This window comes from Candoia aspera, chromosome 1, assembly GCF_035149785.1.
Source record: "Candoia aspera isolate rCanAsp1 chromosome 1, rCanAsp1.hap2, whole genome shotgun sequence".
NCBI lineage: Eukaryota > Metazoa > Chordata > Lepidosauria > Squamata > Boidae > Candoia > Candoia aspera.
The window spans coordinates 335,610,027-335,627,947 of record NC_086153.1 but is presented as its reverse complement, the minus strand read 5'-3'; the positions used below and the strand labels follow the sequence as shown (position 1 = coordinate 335,627,947).

The 17,921-nt window shown below is 42.5% G+C and overlaps 1 protein-coding gene across 1 annotated transcript in view; it reads left to right on the top strand.

Annotated features, from left to right (window-relative positions):
* UPF1 (UPF1 RNA helicase and ATPase) overlaps window positions 1-17,921 on the top strand; it is a 39,997-nt gene that overhangs the window by 8,949 nt on the left and 13,127 nt on the right. The window contains exons 3-19 of the mRNA XM_063290830.1: window positions 725-814; window positions 2,088-2,255; window positions 2,407-2,587; window positions 3,193-3,354; window positions 6,282-6,366; window positions 6,497-6,595; window positions 7,012-7,120; window positions 7,220-7,379; window positions 7,482-7,600; window positions 11,314-11,478; window positions 11,846-11,960; window positions 12,237-12,380; window positions 13,126-13,339; window positions 13,581-13,698; window positions 14,426-14,582; window positions 15,107-15,249; window positions 16,479-16,653. Of these exons, the coding sequence (XP_063146900.1) occupies window positions 725-814; window positions 2,088-2,255; window positions 2,407-2,587; window positions 3,193-3,354; window positions 6,282-6,366; window positions 6,497-6,595; window positions 7,012-7,120; window positions 7,220-7,379; window positions 7,482-7,600; window positions 11,314-11,478; window positions 11,846-11,960; window positions 12,237-12,380; window positions 13,126-13,339; window positions 13,581-13,698; window positions 14,426-14,582; window positions 15,107-15,249; window positions 16,479-16,653 (2,404 nt within the window). The remainder of the gene's footprint in view (window positions 1-724; window positions 815-2,087; window positions 2,256-2,406; window positions 2,588-3,192; window positions 3,355-6,281; window positions 6,367-6,496; window positions 6,596-7,011; window positions 7,121-7,219; window positions 7,380-7,481; window positions 7,601-11,313; window positions 11,479-11,845; window positions 11,961-12,236; window positions 12,381-13,125; window positions 13,340-13,580; window positions 13,699-14,425; window positions 14,583-15,106; window positions 15,250-16,478; window positions 16,654-17,921) is intronic.

Genomic DNA, 17,921 nt, shown 5'->3' with positions numbered 1-17,921 from the left:
CAAGTGGGATTGCTGTTGCCTTCCCTTGGACCCAAATGCCTTCTGCCATGTTTTATGTGGTTTTGTATCTGACTGTTTAAGGTTTTTTCCCTCCTTGGTGCACCAAATCATTTTGTGACATGTTGCTTCCGGCTCTCTAAGAACATTGCATTTATGCTTACTGTTTTTCTGAAGCTCAGGGGTTTGAACAACATTTAGGAAACTATCGCTTCGGTATTAGAAGTGATCCTGTACCTTCCTTTGTTAATCTTCTTTTTGTAAATAGCCACGTATTTATGATATATAATTGTTTTCAAATCATCAGGCAACAAAGTGGGTTATAAGAGGGAACTGGAGGAAGATTAAATTGCTGTGGTTATGCCATATTCTGCAGTGCTCTTAGGATCTTTAAATATCACAGCTGGGTAGGTGTATTCTCTGGCAGTGTATTCTGGTTCTCTGAACATACCCTTTACGCTGCACTGCTTTTATTCAATGTGATGGTTTGACATTGATCACAGAAGGCTATATTGCCACAGGGGGCATATAATGTTGTGGTGGTATGAAGTCAACAAGGATACTAATGCCTCCGCCAGCTCTCAGCAGCACAGACCGAATAAGAAGAAGTGGCATAGTAGCTCTTGTAGTTCCCTACTGGATCAGTTTGTTTCGGAGAGTGTCCTCGCTTTCCTCCCCACTGAAGTAACGTTGATTTACAGCGATGGTCCCTCTGTGTTTTCCTTAGCTATTGTGGCATCCACGACCCAGCTTGTGTGGTCTATTGTAACACCAGCAAGAAGTGGTTCTGCAATGGACGTGGGAATACATCTGGCAGGTAAGTACGCATTCCCATTCACAAAGAGAGCATAATTCACTTCTGTTAAACATATGAACACAGAAAACTTTCAGGTGCTAATTCAGAAAATTGGTCCATTTTCACTGTTAGCAACCATCCAAGATCTTGAGGGAGAACTTGCGCCAGTTGAGCCTGGTTCCTGTTTGGCATACGGTATTTGTACTCTATTGCTGAATTATGGGTCTTCCCAGTTTCTGCAAAAATTCAGTCTTACTTGAAAGTGCTTTCTGCAGTATGGCTTAAACCCTGCCAACACTTTTGTCAGGCACTTCTTAGAGCTAAGTCCTCATAAGGTGTTTCCTGTTACCTACACAAAAGAGTTTCAGTATTTCACAAAATAAAATCCCATACTGTATTATGAATAAAATATAAGGAAATACAAAAATCGCAGTAAGCATCAATAATAAATGGCACAACTTAAGATACTATCACGAAACAGGTTAAAATTAGCAACGTAGTATCACGTAGTAGTCAAGAAACAACACAAAGCAAGTAAGTTTTTATTGCTGTTGAAAGTTTGCAGCAATGGGGACATGCCAATTTGTATTGGAACATGGGAGTTGTACTGAAAAGCCCTTTCTTTGTCACTGTCAAATTGCTGGCACTAGCACTTTGTGAAGGTTCTGAAAGAGCAAGCCTGTTGACACAGATGTAGGTGGCCCAAGTAAGCTGGGTCCAGGCAGTCTTTGGTTCTAAAGGTCAACAGCTGCACTTTGAATTGGGCCTGCATCAGCAACCAGCGCAGTTTATGCTATATCAGGGCCACATGGTTTAGCTGATATTTTTCCATGAACAGCTGAGTTAATTGCGTTAATGCACTAGCTCACTCTTCCAAACTGTCTTCAAAGGCATTTGCAAGTAGATTCTATTAAAGTAATCTAACCTGAACAGTGCTAGTGCATAAGCAACTGAGGAAAAATATATCCCTGGAAGGTTTCAGCTGCTATATCTGTATAGCAGATATAGAGTCCCCCATTGGGGGAGATGGGCAGTGATATGAATTTAATAAATAAATAAACAAGCTGCCTGATATATCTTGTTAGTCATGACTGTCACTCAGTAAGTCCAGAAACCTTCAAATTGTTCTTTTTGTTACCCAGAATAGTTGGTTTAACTAACCCCGCTACTTCCTTCTTACCTGAATTAAGCTTCATTTTTATTTTTCCAATATAAATAAGGACTTTTCTGTTTACATTCCAAAGAAAACTCTTTTTGTTTGCAATCTAGCATGTATTTTTCTGTCTTCTCTCAGCCACATTGTGAACCACCTTGTGCGAGCCAAGTGCAAAGAAGTGACTCTTCATAAGGACGGTCCTCTGGGCGAGACCGTCTTGGAGTGCTACAATTGTGGCTGTCGTAATGTGTTTCTTCTTGGTTTCATCCCAGCCAAGGCTGATTCTGTGGTGGTTTTGTTATGCAGGTGAGAGAATCTTTCGTTTTTTAGGACTTAATTATTTGAACTTAAGGATCACAAGAAACCCGAAATGTATATTTTAATGTCGTCTTTTTAGTGAATTATACTTGCTTTTGATGCTTGTCTAATGCGTTTCTCCCATATCCTGCTTGTATAGGCAGCCTTGTGCCAGCCAGAGCAGCTTAAAGGACATCAACTGGGACAGCTCACAGTGGCAGCCTTTGATTCAGGATCGTTGCTTCCTTTCCTGGCTGGTCAAGATCCCTTCAGAACAGGAGCAGCTGAGGGCACGGCAGATCACAGCTCAGCAAATTAACAAGCTAGAAGAACTCTGGAAGGTATGTTTGAGAGGTTCAGGCTGTTAGTGGAGAGAAAAGGGGAGACAGAAGAAGTCACCTCAGTCATAAGCAGATCTGTGTGTGTGTGTATAAAGTACTGGGCACAGAATTCAGCTTCCTGGGTATCCCTGCTTCCTAAATCAAGTTTCTGGGCCTTAGGCTGTGAAGATGCTCTTGAAGTTCGGAATACTAGAACCAGCAAGGTGGCTGAATAAGAGGTCTAGTTGTTGGCGATTTGAAGCTTTGTCTAGATTCATGCTTTCACCTTGATCCGCAAAAGATGAATTCTGCAAATTGAGCAGATGTGCGCAACCTGCACAACTCATACTCTTTGTCAAAGTATGTGATTAGAATTTCTGGGTGCTTTCAGTTAAAGGCAGATAGGACCTGTTAATAGTTGCAGCATCCTTACAGTTGGTAATTTAAGTAGGCAAGCTTTGCCAAACCACATCTGTATTTCATTGTATCGCGACCTAAAGTGTGTGATAGTCAAGATACTCCTAGTAGTTAGTTCCCTCATTTTGGTAGGCTTCCCGTAAAGCCAGCTGGAGAAGTAGGGGTCTACACAGTGCAACAGTTTAGTGTCCTGTTCTCTGTGGTTGCAGGAGAACCCATCGGCCACTTTGGAGGACCTGGAGAAGCCTGGCGTTGATGAAGAGCCACAGCATGTCCTCCTCAGATATGAGGATGCTTATCAGTACCAAAACATCTTTGGTCCTCTGGTGAAGCTTGAGGCTGACTACGACAAGAAATTGAAGGAATCTCAGGTAAAACGCACGAAAGGTGGAGGCAGCCGCTTGAAATGGTTCGGATTGGCGATACTGAGTGGCATGCTTAGTTTTTTTTTGAGTGAGGGTAAGACTTCTGAAAGACTGTATGAATCATGAGTTTGGAAGGCATTTGAAACATAGTTGATACAAATATTTTGAAGTATTTTTCCCCTCTAAAGGGTGGTGGAAGCCTCACAGTTTCTCTTCTGGAAGCTGCACTGGCTTCTACTTTGAACTGTATCCATAGTTCCATTGCACATTCTTGAGTCCTGGTGTTGGTTTTGGGTACTTATTACTATACTTCTCTGAGATAATTTTTAAGCATAAGACAAGTAGGTTAAGGATGCCTTTTTATAGATGGAAATGTCAACTTCTCTAATACTCCACTCCCAAACACAAGATTTGCAAAACAGTGCACTGTTTATAGCCCTGTGTGCTTGCACCATGCATTATAACTCATTACACGTTCAGTTCAGCATCACAAATCTATTTGGGCCTCCATGGTAGCTTCAGTGTTAAACCTTCTCAAATTGTTTTTGTTGCAATTTTTAAAATTTATTAAATTTCAAGAAAAGAATAAAAACTACAAAAAACTACAAAGAAAGGGGAAAAAACTTAAAAAGTGCAGAAACACAAGAGAATTTTTTTTTTTTAAATTTACAGAAAGGTGTGGCTTCCAACTTTTAACAGCAAGGATATACGAAATTTGCATAATCAGTCTCTTACTCTATATTAAACCAAAACACCACATTATTTCTATAGGTTATTCCACTTTAACACATAATATCACTAAGTACAGTTACTCCTCCCCCTTATATAAAAATGAGGAAAAAAGAAAATTCATATAAACCTCTTGAACATCTTTCTCCCCTCCAAAAGATAAAACATACTTACTTATTCCCTCCTACCACTCTTCTATACATTTCTGTCTGCTATAATAAGAATCAGATTAAAAAGCACATAAATTGTCTGCTATTATACTTAATAATACAACAGTTATAATTCAATATTCAAAACAGTGAATCCAAATATTTAAAGGCAAATAGCATCAGTCAAATCCTTAAAGCAAACCAAATGTACGTTCTTCAACCCTTATCCCACTTCAAAATAAACCAGAGCAGTTACATGTTCCCAAGATAACACACACAGCTTTCTTCTTAAGAAAATCAAACACCCCAGCTGCCCCCCTCCAAAATTCCAGGTTCTTTTCATGGCATCCCACCAGGAGATCGACCTCATTTACGTCTTGCAGATCACTCTCTCCCCTAGATTTCTCCAACTCCATTATCCAATCTTCACCCAGCAGCTCGATAAAGATCCCAATCTCAGTCTTTTAAAAAAAAAACCTTTCTATCATTCTTAAATTCCTCAGTTTCATCCTCCACATCCTCAATCTGATGGTACATTTTAGATCTCATATTTTCCACAATGTCCTGGATGTCTTGCATAGAAGTTTGATAGAAGTCGGAAGAAATCTGTTTAAGATCCTAGTGAAGATCAGAAAATAGCTGTTCGAATTCCTCCATGTCTCACGCAGTAGATTATGGCGCCCCCTGAGAGCTTAATCAGCGAAAGTCGGAGACACTCGAAAGTCGTTCACTTAAAGTAAGAGTGAATAGCAGACTGTTCTCAAGGGAAAGTGAACAGAAAGCTGAAGGTTCAAATCAGCTGATTCAGTGTTTAGGAAAATACTAATATCTTCAAATTTAACACAAAAATAATAACAGGAAGACACTTATTTACTCTCAATTTTTAGAATTTCCCTTGGAAGGAAAATGAAAATCCAAAACTTAAAAAAAAAAATTAGTCCCAAAAATAACATTAAGCACCAAGAGGGCTGGCTTCTCCTTGCTGTAAAAAGCCTCTCTTGGGGCACATATACTTAAAAGAAATGCAAATTGGTGATTTAGAGGTGGGGTGGCCGGTCTTAGTGTCCCTTTAAGGCTACAGCGCGGCTTGGAAAGTGATAAAATCCCCGCCCCCAGGCTGCTCTTACCTGTCGACTGCGAAACGTTGTGATCTTCTGGCTGCAGACAACTGTCCTGAGGGCAAATGGGATGATTCCAAGTATTCTTCTTAATCCAGAGAACATTTCTGGGCTTCAGGAAAGCCTTCCCAAACCCGAAAAAAGCCACCACGTTGTCCACTCTGCCTGCTGATCCAACGGGCGCAGCCATTCAGTCCACCATTCCCACCAGAAGCCAAATTGTTCTTGTTACAGTTGAGCTGTTGTTGTTACTGTAAAGACAAGTGCTGCATGTTGAGAAAGAGTTGATCTGCATTCCTTGAAGAAAACACATATTCTTCCCAATTATTTAATTTGTATTCTGTTGTCTTAACGTCTCTGGGTACAAAGAGTCATCTGCTATCTGCATGTCTTGTTCTTCAGTAGAAGGCAGTGGGCACTGCAGCAAGCAGGATCTGGCACAAAAGGCTGGCTATTAATAGATGAGAAGTTCTAAGACTCCATATGGATTCTGTCCTGATTTCAAAAGATACCTGCCAATAATCAACTGAGAAGACAACTTCTAGGTGGTGAATAGGAAAAGAAGTTCAGATCATCTTTTTCCAGAAATGAGAAGCAACTCCACTGAATTTTAGATTGATCAGTCCCCTTAATATTGGTGTTACCAATACATTTGAATCTTGCAGCAAGTACTAAATTGTACACATCTCTAAAATGTCAGAAAAGATTTTAAATCTGTTATATGGTGGTTCACCCAGTAATGCTGGAATAAAAGAGAAGATAAAAGGCCAGATCAGCTTTGATGCTAGCTAGCCTGCATATAGAATAGTGAATAAAATAGTGAATGTTTTAGTGATCACTATTTTTATTATTTGTAAGCCGCCCAGAGTCGTCGTACGCGAGATGGGCGGCAAAGAAATTTAATAAATAAATAAAATAACATCTTCCTTTCTTTTAGACTCAAGACAACATTACTGTGAGATGGGATCTTGGTTTGAACAAGAAAAGGATTGCTTACTTCACCTTGCCAAAGACAGATTCAGGTCAGACTGGAATTAGCGATATTAATAAGTTTTAAAAAGTGAATTGGGCTAATAAAGAATCAGTGGGCAGAAGATAATATACACAGTGCTATCTTCAAAAAATGTTAAAAGTTACTTACTGTCTCCTCAGATATGCGTTTGATGCAGGGAGATGAGATCTGCCTGAGATACAAAGGGGACTTGGCCCCGCTGTGGAAAGGAATTGGCCATGTTATTAAAGTTCCTGATAGTATCCTTTTTAATTTCACAAGAATGAGGAAGATGCAGAATGAGGATGTACTGGCTAGCAAATGGATTTTCTGACAGCTCCAGATCTTTGAAGCAGAACCATGAATGACAAGTGTTTTTTTCTGTGCCGTCTTAGAACTCTTATTGGTCATACAGAAAAGTAGAGATGCTTAAAGTAACATCTCTGTTTTGCCTCTCATAACCTCCAGTCAACTTACCCATAATTCTCTGGCTGTTTATCTTTCCGGGCCATTAACAGGACTAGTATATTCTAGCAGTGCACACTGCTGTGAACCTTCATGTTATTTTTGTTCTATAAAGTTATGTATCAATATGGGTGCAGCAGTGGGAGACACACAGTGCCTTAGAAGATGAAACTAACTGTTCAGAAAAATTGCTACTTAACAAGCTTTGCAGATTATGGTGATGAAATTGCAATTGAGCTGAGAAGTAGCGTTGGTGCTCCTGTGGAAGTGACTCACAATTTCCAAGTGGATTTTGTATGGAAATCAACATCCTTTGATAGGTTGGTATAGTTTTATGTAGTGGGCAGCTCTTGCTTTTTTGTAGGGGGGGAGAAAGGGTCAAAGTTCCAGGGTTTACACTTGTGCCTCTTTTTTTTCAGAATGCAGAGTGCCCTCAAAACCTTTGCGGTGGATGAAACATCTGTTTCTGGCTACATCTATCACAAACTTCTGGGTCATGAGGTAGAAGATGTCATTATTAAATGTCAGTTGCCAAAACGCTTCACAGCACAAGGACTTCCTGACCTCAACCATTCTCAGGTTTGTCCTGTTCCACAGCGAACACAGGAAATGGAATTAGAGTTTCAGGTGTTGGTTTTATAACCTGTTTGACTTCACAGTCTTCTTTACTTTTATTGTCAGGTGTATGCCGTGAAGACTGTTTTGCAACGTCCCTTGAGTCTTATTCAGGGCCCCCCTGGCACAGGCAAGACTGTGACATCAGCCACAATTGTGTATCACCTGGCTAGGCAAGGAAATGGGTAAGAGGGAGGAAAGGGTTTTTTGTTGTTTATTCGTTTAGTCGCTTCCGACTCTTCGTGACTTCATGGACCAGCCCACGCCAGAGCTTCCTGTCGGTTGTCAACACCCCCAGCTCCCCCAGGGACAAGTCCGTCCCCTCTAGAATATCATCCATCCACCTTGCCCTTGGTCGGCCCCTCTTCCTTTTGCCTTCCACTCTCCCTAGCATCAGCATCTTCTCCAGGGTGTCCTGTCTTCTCATTATGTGGCCAAAGTATTTCAGTTTTGCCTTTAATATCATTCCCTACAGTGAGCAGTCTGGCTTTATTTCCTGGAGGATGGACTGGTTTGATCTTCTTGCAGTCCAAGGCACTCTCAGAATTTTCCTCCAGCACCACAGTTCCAAAGCATCTATCTTCCTTCTCTCAGCCTTCCTTATGGCCCAGCTCTCGCAGCCATATGTTACTACGGGGAACACCATTGCTTTAACTATGCGGACCTTTGTTGTCAGTGTGATGTCTCTGCTCTTAACTATTTTATTGAGATTGGTCATTGCTCTTCTCCCAAGGATTAAGCGTCTTCAGATTTCCTGACTGCAGTCAGCATCTGCAGTAATCTTTGCACCTAGAAATACAAAGCCTTTCACTGCTTCTACATTTTCTCCCTCTCTTTGCCAGTTATCAATCAAGCTGGTTGCCATAATCTTGGTTTTTTTGAGGTTTAGCTGCAAGCCAGCTTTTGCACTTTTTTCTTTCACCTTCATCATAAGGCTCCTCAGTTCCTCTTCGCTTTCAGCCATCAAAGTGGTATCATCTGCATATCTGAGATTGTTAATGTTTCTTCCAGCAATTTTAACTCCAGCCTTGGATTCCTCAAGCCCAGCATGTCGCATGATGTGTTCTGCGTACAAGTTGAATAGGTAGGGTGAGAGTATACAGCCGTGACGTACTCCTTTCCCAATCTTAAACCAGTCCGTTGTTCCGGGGTCTGTTCTTACTGTTGCTACTTGGTTGTTATACAGATTCTTCAGGAGGCAGACAAGATGACTTGGTATCCCCATACCGCTAAGAACTTGCCACAATTTGTTATGGTCCACACAGTCAAAGGCTTTAGAATAGTCAATAAAACAGAAATAGATGTTTTTCTGAAACTCCCTGGCTTTTTCCATTATCCAGCAGATATTGGCAATTTGGTCCCTAGTTCCTCTGCCTTTTCTAAACCCAGCTTGTACAACTGGCAATTCTCACTCCATGAATTGCTGAAGTCTACCTTGCAGGATCTTGAGCATTACCTTACTGGCATGTGAAATGAGTGCCACTGTTCGATAGTTTGAACATTCTTTAGTGTTCCTCTTTTTTGGTATGGGGATATAAGTTGATTTTTTCCAATCTGATGGCCATTCTTGTTTGCTGGCATATAGCATGCATTACCTTGACAGCATCATCTTGCAAGATTTTGAACAGTTCAGCTGGGATGCCGTCGTCTCCTGCTGCCTTGTTATTAGCAGTGCTTCTTAAGGCCCATTCAACCTCACTCTTCAGGATGTCTGGCTCTAGCTCACTGACCACACCGTCAAAGCTATCCCCGATATTGTTATCCTTCCTATACAGGTCTTCTGTATATTCTTGCCACCTTTTCTTGATCTCTTCTTCTTCTGTTAGGTCCTTGCCATCTTTGTTTTTGATCATACCCATTTTTGCGTGGAATTTACCTCCGATGTTTCTAATTTTCTGGAAGAGGTCTCTTATCCTTCCTATTCTATTGTCTTCTTCCACTTCCGCGCATTGCTTGTTTAAAAATAATTCCTTATCTCTTCTGGCTAACCTCTGGAATTTTGCATTTAATTGGGCATATCTCCCCCTATCACTGTTGCCTTTTGCTTTCCTTCTTTCTTGGGCTATTTCTAGTGTCTCAGCAGACAGGAATTTTGCCTTCTTGGTTTTCTCTTTCTTTGGGATGTATTTTGTTGCCGCCTCCTGAACAATGTTGCGAACTTCTGTCCAGAGTTTTTCCAGGACCCTATCTACTAAGTCCAGTTCCTTAAATCTAGTTGTTAGAAATATTAGTGAGCTCATATCTAGCTGATCTGTGGGTCTTCCCTAATCTCTTTAGTCTGATCCTAAATTGTGCAATAAGAAGTTCGTGATCGGAACTACAGTCAGCTCTGGGTCTTGTTTTTACCGACTGTATAGATGTCCGCCACCTTTGGCTGCAAAGGGTGTAGTCAATCTGATTTCGGTGTTGTCCATCTGGTGAAGTCCATGTATAAAGCCATCTCTTAGGTTGTTGGAAGAGAGTGTTTGTTATGCAGAGTGAGTTTTCTTGGCAAAATTCTATCAGCCTATGTCCTGCTTCGTTTTGTTCTCCCAGGCCATGCTTACCTGTAATTCCAGGTGTCATCTGACTGCCCACCTTAGCATTCCAGTCTCCCGTGATGAAAATAACATCTCTTTTAGGCGTGTTGCCCAGTAGGTGCTGCAGATCCTCATAGAACTGCTCTATTTCAGCTTCTTCAGCATCTGTGGTTGGGGCGTATATTTGGATCACTGTGATGTTAGATGGCTTCCCCTGAATTCGAATTGAGATCATTCTATCGTTTTTTGGATTGTATCCAAGCACTGCTTTAGCCACTTTACTATTAATTATGAAGGGTACTCCATTTCTTCTGTGGTCCTCTTGTCCACAGTAGTAGATCTGGTGGTCATCTGATGTGAAGTGGCCCATTCCAGTCCATTTCAGTTCACTGACACCCAAAATGTCTATCTTTAATCTTGACATCTCACCAATAACCACATCCAATTTGCCCTGGCTCATAGATCTTACCTTCCAGGTTCCAATGATGTGTTGATCCTTAGAACATGGGATTCGCCGTTCACCACCAGCACCGTCGGCCGCTAGCCGTCCTTTCGGCTTTGAGCTAGCTGCGTCATCACGTCTGGGGCTAGTTGAACTCATCCTCTGTTCCTCCCCAGTAGAATTTTGACCATCTTCCGACCTGGGGGGTCTCATCTTCCGATGGTATACCGACATATCTCTGGTTGTACCGATCCATTTAGTTTTCACGGCAAGAATACTGGGGTGGGTTGCCATTACCTTCCCCAGGGATCGCATTTAGTCTGACCTCTCTGTCATGACCTTCCTGTCTTGGGTGGCCCTTCACGGTTTAGCTCATGGCATCATTGAGGTGCTCAAGCTCCAGCACCACGACAAGGTAACGATCCTTTGCCAAAGGAGGAAAGGGTACAATAGCTCAAAACCCAGGGGCAGAGTGGGGTGTTCAAAAAATTAAGATGGCAGCCACAGCTCTATGATCAAAACCCTGCTCTTTGGTATGTGGATGTGGCACTCATAAAAGGTGATGGGGCTTGGACCATGCAGTTGCAGCTGCCATCTTGATTCTTGCCACCCCCGACATCCCTGTCCAAACTTGCTAAAATTCTAAATGCTTCTGTTTGAATTCTTATCAACTGTTAAGAGATCAGAAATGGGCTAAAACTGTGGTTCCTTTTTCCGCTCAACCATAAATCTCTTATCTTTATTGACTATGCTTGTGCTGTCCTTAATATCAGCAGATTGATCTGTTTTTGTAATCTCTGTTAACCCTTTATTTGCATTAAAATTATAGTTTTGCCAACATAATCTTAAACCTAATAAAAAGGAGGAGCTTTTGGTTGGACTGGAATTGTTTGCTCTCCGTTTTTCACCTAACCAGAGTTTCACACTCTTTTCAAAGGCCTGTCCTGGTTTGTGCCCCAAGTAACATTGCTGTGGACCAGCTGACAGAAAAAATACATCAGACGGGGCTGAAAGTGGTGCGCCTGTGTGCAAAGAGCCGTGAGGCGATTGATTCACCTGTCTCTTTCTTAGCACTGCATAACCAGATCAGGAATATGGATAGGTAAGAAGTTACTGAGAATGGCCTGCAAGCTAGTATTTTTTCTGGCATTCATTCAGATGATCATTTCAGATTTTCCACAACCCTTAAGCTTTAGGTATTATCTTGAGAGTTCTTTGCTGTAGAGTTGAGGTTGTTAGAAGTAATGAACTTGTTTGTATTTGCAGATTAACTTTTAGGCAGATGTTTAAAATTATTTTTTGTCTAATGCTGCCTTTTTTCCTGTTAAGTGATTAGCGCCTCAGTGTTTTATTCTTGTTTCATTTGAAGTGTGATACCTTAAAAGCAGGCTATAACTTCATGAAACAAGGATGGTTATAACATTTCCTGCACTATAGCATCCTAAGTAATGTGTGTGTTCGTTTCTCAGCATGCCAGAGCTCCAGAAACTGCAGCAGCTGAAAGATGAGACTGGGGAGCTGTCATCTGCTGATGAAAAGCGCTACCGAGCACTTAAACGAACAGCTGAGCGGGAATTGCTAATGGTAGACATTTCCTTTTACTTGGATACTGTCCTTGTTTCTCATGGGGCTGGTGCTCTGTACTCAGGGCTGCTCTGATGCAGGCAGGTGAGCTCTGTCCTTGTTCACCTTCAGCACAGCAGAAGCAGAGGGTAGGCCTATCTCCAAACACTGTTCGGTAGTAAAATGTCACAGGACGAAGCCTTATCATAGCCCAGTACACAGAGTCAGGGGAGCAGTTGGTGGTAGAGATGCCATGCTAACGACAGTCCTGAAATTCTGCTCTTTTATTCCACCCAGAATGCAGATGTCATTTGCTGCACATGTGTTGGAGCTGGCGATCCAAGGCTTGCAAAAATGCAGTTTCGTTCCATTTTGATTGATGAAAGCACACAAGCCACTGAGCCAGAGTGCATGGTGCCAGTTGTTCTTGGGGCAAAACAGGTAGGCTGAGACAGCTTAAATATGGAATTGCCAAATGAGTAAGTGAAACCAGCTCTTCTGCAGCTTTTGCTGTTTTAGGATTGTTTGTAGCAAGCCGGTTGGATATGTGAGTTTTTCTGGAACGGTGGCCTACTTGAACTTTCAGGAAGAGAATTGTTTTCAAATGGAGAATTTAGATATGGAGGCACATTGCACAGTTACCCACATACAAACACTAAATTGTATCATGTTTTAGAATGACATTGCCTAGTCTGGCAAGGGAAACATCTGCAAGAAAACAACAAAGCTCAGAGAGCACCAAGGACTCCACGTGTTTTAAAATCTCTACCTGAATTAAAATTTGGTGTGCTTCTTGAGGGGGCTGAGAAGGGAAATCCATGATGAGGGAACTAAAGTCTGGAAAAAAGGGTATGAAGCTGGATGTCGGGGGAAAAAAACTACAAATAGGAAATATGGTTATGCTAGAAATCAGATGGTTGTGGAGAAGAGCAGCAAACCACTTTAAGTGGGGAGATGTGTTTAAACAGGGATGAGGGAAGGCCACCCTTGCAACAGCTGAGGTAGAGTTCTGTCAAAGGTGGATGAGAAGAAGCTCTCCTGCCTTTCCAGCTTAGTGCGTGGAAACACGGAGCACTCAAAGCTGCTTTCAGTTATTGCCTTTTGGTTACCATGTTCTGACATTCAGTACCTTGGCTTTCTATAAACGGAGAGCGCACGTGTATTTACCAGGTCTCTGTTTTCCTAGTTGATCCTTGTGGGCGATCATTGCCAGCTCGGCCCTGTCGTAATGTGCAAGAAAGCAGCCAAAGCTGGTCTGTCGCAGTCCCTCTTTGAGCGACTGGTGGTGCTGGGCATCCGGCCCATCCGTCTGCAGGTCCAGTACCGCATGCACCCGGCCCTGAGTGCTTTTCCTTCCAACATCTTCTACGAAGGGTCGCTCCAGAATGGCGTCACTGCAGGTAAAAGGCGTTTGGACACGTGTGCGTAAGGGTTTTAGAGTCAGGGAATTTAGACATACGGGGCGGGCTTTAGCGTCAAAGAAGCATCTCTGTCAATTGTATTGGCGCTGGGATGCAGTGGATTGTTGCGGGTGATGCTGCTGAGGTCCTCTCTTTGAGATCGAAAACCTCCATTTTAATCAAATAAAATAGGATTCACTGAAGACTTTATACTGACGAATGAGTCACATCTTTCCTGCAGCAGACCGTGTGAAGAAGGGATTTGACTTCCAGTGGCCTCAGCCGGACAAGCCCATGTTTTTCTATGTGACCCAAGGGCAAGAGGAAATTGCAAGTTCGGGCACTTCTTATTTGAACAGGTAAAAAAAAAATCAGCAACCCATACTTGAGAAAGAAAGGAGAGGAGGTTCAGTTGATTTCTTGGAGAAAAGAGTGTGGGTGGCTTGTAGTTCTTGGTAGAGCAAGTGAGGAATCTCTCTTTTTAAAGTTACAGAGCCAGCTTATCCAAAAATAAGAGGGTGTAGTTAAATCAGCAAATGAGGCTTAGCGTGCTTGTTTAAGTTCTGTAGCCCCAGCAGATCCTATAGCAGCCTTAAGTGTGAACCGATAACTCGGTTATGGCAGGCCCTCGCTATCGTACAAGGGAAGAAGCAGCGTAATTTGTCCCAGCACTTGGGTACTTTCTCGGATGTGCCTGCCTTGGGCTATCCTGTTTTGGTGGGTGACGGCGGATCCTAAACGGTGATCACAGTTTAATTCACTTATTTGCTCTTTGTTTGAGTGTAGCTGTGCTAAGGTATCAACTGGGCCTGGGAGACCCTGCCTTGCAAGCTGTAATAGAATTAGAGTGGTATTGGGAACAAGGAGTTCGCACCTTCTTGTTCCCGATGCCACTCTGAGACATAATGTTTCGGCTCAAATAATCAAGAAATGCATTGCTGATGTGATAGTGCTGTTTTGTCCCTTCCTCATTTTGATGTTTGGGAAAATGCTTTGAAAATCTGAATAAACACACAAACTGCTTACAGGGGCTTGGATAAGAAATCGAGTTCTCTCTCTCCCTCCCTCCCCTCCCTTATCTTACAGAACAGAGGCAGCCAATGTAGAGAAAATAACCACTAAGCTACTGAAGGCGGGTGCGAAGCCGGATCAGATAGGGATCATTACGCCCTACGAGGGCCAGCGTTCGTACTTGGTGCAGTATATGCAGTTCAGCGGGTCTTTGCATACCAAGCTTTATCAGGTATGGCAGCAGTGGTTTTCTTTCTTGACTCCTCCTGTTCCCAACTTTGCAAAAACCCAGCTGGCCCTTGCGTTTGTTTCAAAGTATTTACGCTGTATTTACAGATATTTTACTTGAAGTGGCATAGTAAGGAACTTCAGAAAAAGGAAGGTTAACTTCCACCCAGAGAAGATAACTATTCAACTGTGTTACTCTTACTTGCTTTGGAGAGAGGGTTGTGAAGATGACCTGTATGTCCCCCAGTGAGAGAAAACTTGCCCCTCCCCTCCATTTCAGGTGGTCATTCGGTTAAATAAAAAACAGTTTTTTGATGCGCAGCTGCACTAACCTTCTCCCCCCACCCTCCCAGGATGAAACAAGATTATTTCTGGGATTCAACAGTGTTTTGACTTACTGAATCTCGAAGTCAGAACCCTAAAGAAGTTATCGGTGTCCATACAATGTTTAATACCAGTATTATGCGGAAGAGCAGGAGAATGAGAAGCCGCCTTAAGAAGTCTTTCTGCCTTCTCCCCCCTTTACAGGAAGTTGAAATTGCCAGCGTGGATGCTTTCCAAGGGCGAGAAAAGGACTTTATTATCCTCTCCTGTGTTAGAGCCAACGAGCATCAAGGCATTGGCTTCTTGAACGACCCCAGGCGTCTCAATGTGGCTCTCACAAGAGCAAGGTATTGGACTTCTCCCAGAATTCTTGGAGACAGGATCCCTTCTTTCAGAATTCCTTGACTACACAGTTTGGATGTAGTGGGGGGGGGGGGGGTCCTTCCCTGGCTCAGGCAGCAACTAACTGTAGTTGTATAACTGTTGAGAAACTCTGCAGACATTTGTTTTACTTCAAATGTATTGCTTATTTTATTACTCATTTTAAATACATTGCGTAGTTAAGAAATCGTGAGATTTATTTGCAAAATCAAAGATAAAAAGACAAGGATGTGTGATATTTCCTTGGTTGTCTCATGTGTTTATGGGTAAATGTATAAGAAATGCTTGTGGTGATGTTGGTTGGGGGCACAGATGTGTGTGTGTGTGTTTTTGTAAGCAAATCGTACCATGCTGATGGCTGAGAACCAGAATGATTTACACCCTGTTTTGGGCTGTATGAAAATTAATGCATCTTAGGCTATAAGATGTTTATATTTGAAAACTATATGTGTGAGAGTTCTTTGTTTTCCAAGGACTGGACACACCATAACACAGAAGATAACTGCACAAAATACTTTATTGCAGCACACACCTTTCCTAACAATAGGCGGTTGCCCTGGGTTAACCCCATCCTCCTAGGCTTTGCAAGTTGATGTAGCCACGTAAATAAGTCTTGATGGTTAGTCCTTATAACAAATACCGGTAGTCCTCGCTTAACGACCACAATTGGCATCGGAATTTTGGTTGCTAAGCGATGTAGTTGTTAAGCAAGGCATCACATGACTGGACCCAATTTTACGACCATTTTACTGCAGTAGTTAAGTGAATCCCTGGTCATTAAGCAAATTGTGGACATTAAGCGAACCAGTGAGTCCCTATTGATTTGGCTTGTCGGAAGCCAGCTGGGAAGGTTGCACACCATGATCACGAGACTGCTGCAAATTATTGGTTGTTATTATATGACACTGCAAATTATTGTAAATGGGAGCTGGCTGCCAAGCGCCCAAATCATGATCACGTAATTGCAGGGGTGGATGAGATGGTCGTAACTTTGAGGATGGGTCGTAAGTAACTTTTTTTAGCCCCATCATGTATCTGAACTGTCGTTAAATGGTTGTTAAGCGAGGACTACCTGTTCAAAGGGCAGTATTAAAGAGTAGGTGGTCCTTGCAAAACATTAATAGCAAGTATGCCGAAGTATGAATGGCTGGTAAGCAAGTAGCCCTTCATTAGTGTCTTCCTGTTACCTCTTTAGGTACGGCGTCATTATTGTCGGGAATCCAAAGGCACTCTCCAAGCAGCCTCTCTGGAATCACCTACTGAACTATTACAAGGAGCAAAAGGTCCTGGTTGAGGGGCCACTGAACAATCTCCGTGAGAGCCTCATGCAATTCAGCAAGCCTCGAAAACTGGTCAACACTATCAATCCTGTAAGTCCCATGCAGGGCAGTCTCTTTTTGCACTCACTGAACAGGATTCTATGGCTGACACACCCTCTGCCTGGCTTACATTCTAACAGGGGCACGTACACAACAGTAAAAGTATTTTGTTTTGGCTTTAAAATCTTGCTTGAAGTGTTGGCTGTATGTGTGGTGGAACTAACTTTTTATTATATTTTTTAAATGCATAAGCCGCCCCCTCACATTTTTTATAAAAAAATTATTAAGTTTCCCTCTCACAGTTTGTGACTGGGCAACGTACAACAAAAAAAAGAAAATCAAGTTTAAAACAGAACTACCATACAGAATCACCCAACATATAATTTAGGCTAATTTATTTATTCACATTTCTATCACCGCCCATCTCCTGGCATGTACCATGCCACCCCTGGTGCTTCCACTCTCACCGGGCAACAATACATAATTAATTCGATGAGGGAAGACTAGGGAATGCCTCATCCTACTACCATCTCCCACTCAGAGAGTGAGCAGGCAGCAATATTGTAGCCCACCCCAGTCCCCCAACAAAGAACACAATTCATACGTCTGATACCTTCCAGTGGCTTGGAAACAAAAAGTTCTGGAACTATTGATAGATATAATAAAATATACTCCATTCTTCTGAGTCCTCTTGGCTCATGGAAAGGGCAAGTTGGACATTCCCCAGTGGTTGTCCCACAAAGAAGGTAAGACAGCTGCTACCTGGCATGGAAGATCTGATATCAGCTGCAGGATGCCAGCCAGTTCTCCTGCAGGACAACCTGCTGGGTTTTGTTTAACCCCTCAGTTAGATGCCCAACTCCACCAGAACATTGGAGCCGGGCAAGACCAAGCTACCATCCTCATCTCTGCACAGAAGAAGAGCAGGTTGTGAAGGATCCATCACCAAAGGTGCTGCTAGGATATTGGTAATTAACAGTGCTGCCATTGCTGCCACACCATCAGGATTCAACAGCTGATCGACTGTCAGACCAATCATCTGGTAATTCCAGCAGCAGTGCTGTTACGCAGTGGAGCTTCAGCCAAGAAACAACCATTCCTGGCATGCTTGAGGTTCCATGCAGTCTGAAACCAACATCTGTTATCACGGAAGACTCGGGAACAATCCAGAGACCATCAGAGCCATCCACAGAGCATCTGCAGCATACCACACTTCAATAATGCCTATGCCTGGTCAGTATACAGCCAGTCTGAATATCATAACAGCCCCCTCCCTCAAACTGCTAGAATGTTCCATGTTTTGAACATGGAACAAAACT